This window comes from Pteropus alecto, unplaced genomic scaffold, assembly GCF_000325575.1.
Source record: "Pteropus alecto unplaced genomic scaffold, ASM32557v1 scaffold5, whole genome shotgun sequence".
Lineage (NCBI taxonomy): Eukaryota > Metazoa > Chordata > Mammalia > Chiroptera > Pteropodidae > Pteropus > Pteropus alecto.
The window spans coordinates 26821393-26827505 of record NW_006441953.1 but is presented as its reverse complement, the minus strand read 5'-3'; the positions used below and the strand labels follow the sequence as shown (position 1 = coordinate 26827505).

General features: G+C 58.7%; 1 protein-coding gene across 1 annotated transcript; it reads right to left on the bottom strand.

Annotated features, from left to right (window-relative positions):
• Positions 1 to 3790: 3790 nt before the first annotated feature.
• On the bottom strand, positions 3791 to 6106 carry NKX3-2 (NK3 homeobox 2; the record flags this gene model as incomplete). The annotated part of the gene is made up of 2 exons (XM_006919081.2): positions 3791 to 4357; positions 5833 to 6106. Coding segments are annotated over 2 exons (810 nt in total), but the record flags the coding sequence as incomplete, so codon positions are not given.
• Positions 6107 to 6113: the final 7 nt, after the last annotated feature.

The window sequence follows — 6113 nt, the reverse complement described above, 5'->3', positions numbered from 1 at the left end:
AGTAATGGCCTCACAGCTTTCTTGGAAGTGTATAATTTAAAGTTCTCTGAATTTCTCTGACATCAAAATAAATAATTGTTTGATCTGATCTATCTACTTTCACATAGGCCCCTTGGGTCTTAGCTTTCTATAAATAGTACTAGAGTAGTTGACATCAGCAGTCAAACTATTAAATTCAAAGGGTGCATCCCAAATATTTAGGGGGCTTATCAGCAACCCAAAATATATCTCTATTTAGGAATACTTCCTTAGGAGGCTGGCAGCCTCAGAAGCCTCGAAACCAGTCCTCTTGGTTGGTTCTGAGGGAGAGACCAAGGAGTCACACTGAAGGAGCTTGCTAAGTGTGTTATATGAGAAGAGTATATGAGAAGGCTCACAGGGGTAGGTGGTCTGGGTGGGAGTCTGTGGTTGGTAGGGCTGACCACAGAGGGACAATGAGCTTGGCCAGCTCTATTCTCCAGACCATTTAAGATTCTTTCCCTTAGCAGAGTCTTTCTCTGCCCTGGCCAAATTACACCCAGGGGTCCAAGTTCTAACCCGACACAACACACACACACACACACACACACACACACACACACACACACACACACACACGCCATTTGACAACCAGATTTCAAATTTGCTGCCCAGAGCAAGATATGTGGGCTGAGCCTGGATCCTTGGGATCCATTGCAGAGCGGGTCACAGCGTGTTGTGCCCCCTTTCCCAGTCATTCTTCCCGCCTTAGTTTACCCATCTCGGTGTGTGAGTTAGACTTAACAGTCCCCAAGGCCATCTCTGAGATTCCCTAAGGGCTGAAAGGGGCTGAAGCGTTCAGTGGCCCACTGGGCTCAGGTGGCAGCCGCTCCGCACGACCAGGCCGCGAGAAGGTGGAGGCCCAGCGAGCTCAGTGCAGTCCCCTGGCGAAGGGATCCGTCCGGGCAGAGAGCAAGGCGGGTATGGAGCAGGACCGACTGTTTCTCATCTTTTTAAAAAGGGCGCGCGCGGGATGGGAGTGGAGAAGGAAAAGGAAATTAAAAGAGTTATACCTCAAGTTTCCAACAGGAGGCCGCGTCCGCGCCGCGGGGCCCAGATAGACACCCGTCTTGAGTGGCACAAGGCATTCGGTTGTCCGCAGAGGCCCGGCTGGACCCGGGGGACTGCCCCCGGCTCTGGGAGTCAGATCTCAGGGCGCTCACGCCAACGCCAGCCGCGGGGCAGCTCAGAGCGAAACTGCAACAATCCGGGTCAGACTGCATTCGTTTGAGTCATTTTTTCCTGGCGTCTGGAGCCAGCCCAGTAGAACTGGCCCAGGCCGGGAGCCGAAAAGGGGGCAAGGGGGGAAGGGGCGCCGCCCGGCCTACTCGGAAGAAACTCCCCAGGTCTCTCGACTCTGAATCTGCAAGAATGGAGAACAAACTACCTTCTTAGGACGCAGACACAACCAACTGCCATTTTCAGAAGGGGAAAAATTGACATCCTCTACCCCCCAATTAGTAACGGTGACATCTGGAGAGAGGAAGGAGATTCTAGCATTAACTGAAAAGTTCTAACTTTCTACCAAGGAAAAAAAAATGTATTCACGAGTATGAAATTAAAATGGAATTTTAAAACATGTCAAAAAGAAACCAAATGATGACAGGAACCATTTGGAAGGTAGTTGCATTTGGAAACAAGGAAGTACACACATCCCGAGGGTCTTTGCCTTCCCCCTCGCGTTTCGCTGTTTCCAGAAGCGGGACTAATTTCCTAAAGCGCAGGTAGGGGTCTCTACGCCCAGCCCGGCGCAAGGAGCTGCAGATGCCGGGCCAAGGCCTTTGGGGTACCAGGGCCAGGGGGTCGCGAGGCTAGGAAAGGTCACGGGCGGGGGGAGGAGGGCGAGTCGGCTTTTCAGCTCCGGGTGAAATTGAAAGTAGCCACGGCCTGGTTCCGGCGTTTTCCGGCCGGGGGCCGCGCACTGGGGACCTCAGCGCCTGCGGTGTGACGTTAACCCCTCCTTGCTCGCCCGGGCCCCGCGTGAGCATTTGGCTCCGGGGGATCCGTGGCATTCTGGCATCTTGGAATGCCGGCGGGCGTGTTCGACTGTAGAATGGGATGATAACTAACCCTGGTCCTGCCCATCCTCTGCTTTCACCATGGGCTTATGTACGGATCAAATGATGCCAAGTCAAAGAGGAGTGGAACACCATTTGCACCCGCAGGGGTCAAAGCGCAGGTAACCCTCCCTGGGAGACAGCTTATCGCCTCGTTCGCCCCTAATCGTTTCAGAATTTCAGCGAGAGTGTTTGCTAGCCTATTCTCGTAACGAAATAAAAACCGAGTAACTCAGAGAAACGCTCGGAAAATCGAAAGCAGAGAGGAAGGGAGCAGGTGGTGGGGGTCAGCAGATTAGAGTGAGGGATGGAAACTGGCTGCAGGTAAACCTATGGACGCTTCCCAGACCCTGAAACCAATGCCCACGAGAAAAAAGGGAATCCTAAGTATTTGCTCCTGATTCAGTGGGATTCATCTGCGGCGCCTGCAAAGTCCCGGAATCAAGATTCTCTGAGCTACGTGCAGCTTTACACCTCTCGCGCCGAGTAGGCTGCTCGCGCGAGGCCCAGGAATGAAAAGAGGCTGAGAAAATAAGCTCCAGAGACTTCCATGTCACTGGTTTCTCCAAAGGGAGTACGGAGAGAGGCTTCGAGAAAAAGAAGGCATCCAAAAGGGCATGTTAAACTAAACGTTTATAAATTAAAGGGAGGAAAAATACAGCGAATAGAGGTTCCAAACTTCACAAATCTTTTTAAAGTTAATACTCTAGTTGAGTGCACAGTGCCCTTAAGGAGGCGAAAAGCGGCGAGGTTGACAAGGTCACCTGTCTTAGGGGCGGGGACAGGGATGGGAGAGTCCCGGGTCAGGACGCGCGAGTCGCGGACAGTGGACAGGAGGACAGGAGAGGAAAGGGCCCGGCGGCGGAGTGCGGACGACACCACGGGAAGTCAGGTCGGGGATATTCACATTGAGTACAAAAATAACCGTCATTTGAATACAAACAACTGAAAAGTGCTACAAGTTTTAACCTCCTTAAAAAAATAAAAAGAAATAAGGGAACATTTCTGCGAAGGGCTGCTCTCTTCTGGGTCGGGGGCTCCCAGGAGCTCCCCAGTTGGTTTCGGTCCTGGACCTCAGAGAGGGAAGATGGGGAGGGAGGGGTTGTCTGCCGTGCTCTCCGAGGCTCCCTTCCTTACATTCAGCACCCGGCAGGGGGTCCCCACCTGAGCTCCGACACCAGGGAGGGGTGGGACAGAGGGCCCGAAAACCAAACCCTTCACGGTTCAGATCAACCCCTGGCCTGGGGCTCCTTGGGGCTGCAGGGTTGCGCACCCCTCTATTACATATGCAATGTCCAAAAACAATAGATATGTAAATACACATAGATCGGTAGCATGGATACCATGAACTAGCGTGGCCTAGCGCACGAAGCTCCCAGCAGGCCTGAAACTCTGGGGATTCAGGCTACGTGGTCTCCAGGAGTTCTCTCTGCTTCGGGGAAAAGCCGCCCCCGGGCAGACACAATCCCAATCCAACGCCGTGGTGACAATAAATAATGTCTAAGGGCTTCCAGGTAGGTGCGGGGTGGAGCAGAGCCCCTGGGCCATGGAAGAAGGCGCCCCCCTCCGGGCAGACTCAGTCGGGTTGCCAGGGCGCACGTCCCGGATAGCAGAGTCAGCGCCGGATTTCATCCTCCGCTTGCCCCCTCGGCGGGGCGCCCCATTCCAGGGCACATCCCGCACAGCCAGCAGTGGCCGTGTGGAGCTGGGGCGCAGGGATCATTCAGTGCTTTGCCGCAGGCCGGCTCACTGGGTGCCCGTGGCGGCGGCGCAAGTGGAGAGGGCCCAGCCGGGGACGCAGTAGTAAGGGTAATAGTAGGAAGGCTGCAGCGGCAGCAGCGAGGGGGGCCGCAGCACCTCGCCGGGCAGGTACTGTCTCTGGTCATCGCGCACCAGCACCTTCACCGCCACCTTCTTGGCTGCGGGCGCAGAGGCCAGCAGATCAGCGGCCATCTGCCGGCGCTTGGTCTTGTAGCGACGGTTCTGGAACCAGATCTTCACCTGCGTCTCGGTGAGCTTAAGCGACGCGGCCAGGTCGGCGCGCTCGGGCCCCGACAGGTAGCGCTGGTGGTTGAAACGGCGCTCCAGCTCGAAGACCTGCGCGTGGGAGAAGGCCGCGCGCGAGCGCTTCTTGCGTGGCTTGGGCGCCACGGGCTCCTCCTCCTCCTCCGCGCCGGCCGCTGGCCCCACGCCCGCGCCGCTTCCCGCGCCGCTGCACAGCGCCGGCACGCGCGAGCCCCCGGGGCCAGAGCCGTCGTCCTCCGCCCTCGGGCTGCGGTCGCCTGCAGACCCCATTGGGAACAGAAACAAGAGCAGGTCAGAGCCGCAGAGGAGTGAGGTCAGGCCTTAGCTACGGGGGTGGCGGACGGGGATGTCCCTTGATCCCACCCGAGCAGTGGGGAGGGCCTAGAAGCCGGGGTTTTTGGAGACAAGTCTCAGAACCCTGTCCGATTCCCTTCCCGCAGCTCGGCTTGTCCTGTGCGGCCAACGGACTCGCCGCTGATCCAGATCCCTGCCCTCTCCGGGCCCCAAGCTCCCTTCGCTAACGGGTCGCGCTGGGCCTGATGATCCTCGAAAGCCTGCTCGGCTCTCAGAGCTGAGCCCTGGGGCTCTAGATGCCTTTCGGGCTCCTTGGGTTCACCCGCCTCCTCACAGTCGTGCTCACTCAGACGCGTCCTCGTAGCACACATGCGTCTGCTCCATGCAAAGGGAACGTGGGGGGACAGATCACAGGGACGGAGGTATTCGGACACTTCCGCTCCAACCACCCAGAACTGCAGCGAGGGCTGTGGCCATAGGCTGCGCCAAGGCCTCTGGGGGACTTCTCCCCCCCTCTTTGCAAAGAAGCTAGACGAGGATTGGGGGTTGGGGGTGACAAAAGGGGGTGGTGTCCCTGCCTCGAGTCCTTGGGTCCTTAGATCCTAATCTGACACCAGCTCCTTGGCTTCTTCCCCACTGTCTGCGCAGCACCCTTAGCAAAGTGGTCCAGCGCTCTGGTCTCTGGCAGACACCATTTGCCTGGGGCCAGCGTGAGGCCTACAGCAGCGACCAACCCACCCAGGCAGGCACGCGGGTCTTTCTGACCAAATGACTTGCCAACCCGTAGCTGAGGAAGTCCCTCGCCTCGCTGGTCTGGGATGACCTAAAACCGCCCCTCTGCCTTCAGCTGTCTGCTGGCTTTGCCTCCAGCTCATGGGTCCTCAGCCCAGCTCAGCGTTGCAAGCCCAGGGGTCTGGGAAAGCTAAACAAACCTCCCTGCCAAAGCCCGGCCAGGCAGATCCTCGGCCTCCGGCCCACTTGGACATATCCCTCGCTACCAGTCCTTGAGCTGTGGGGCCGAGCCCTAGGACCTTCAGCCGAGCGCGACCCTGCTCTCGGGGCCAGGGCCAGGGTACTGGCTAGCCGAGGTCTCTGGGGCCTCCACTCTTCCCCCTGGACTGATTTGGAGAATTGAGAAGCAGACGCAGCTGCAGGCACTGGAGATGGACCCAGGGTGCAGTGGTTCTGTCCCAGCCCCATCTGGAGGGCGTCTCGGGCCTCGCCCCAGGAAGCAGGGTCCTGAGGACTTTCTCTGTCTTCCCTTGGGCTCAGTTACCGGGGACGTAGAGCAGCCCGCGCCAGCGCGCAGAGCTTCGGGATGGGCCAGCCCCTGGGCCCCAGGGCGCAGGGTGCTCACAGCAGGCCCACCCAATAGGCAATGCGCCCTCCTTATCCAGCTCTTTAGCCCGGGTCCCTTCCCCGCGAAGCCTCAGCGAACCTGAGACGCTGGCGGACATCTCGCTGTCGCTCCGACCCGCGGCTTCCTCCTCCAGGTCCTTGGTGGCGGGAAGCTCGCAGACCGGCTGGCGGAGGCCCAGGGTTCCCCCCGCACGGCTGGCCCCGCTGGCCCCCGGCGCGTCCGCGCAGCGCCGCGCGCCCTCGTTCTCCTCGCTCAGCGCGGAGTCCGAGTCCCAGCCCGCAGGGCTTTCCGCTGTCCGCCCCGCAGCCGTCCTGGTCCCTGCGGGAGACGCCAGCAGAGAGTCCTCGGTGCCCCCCAGC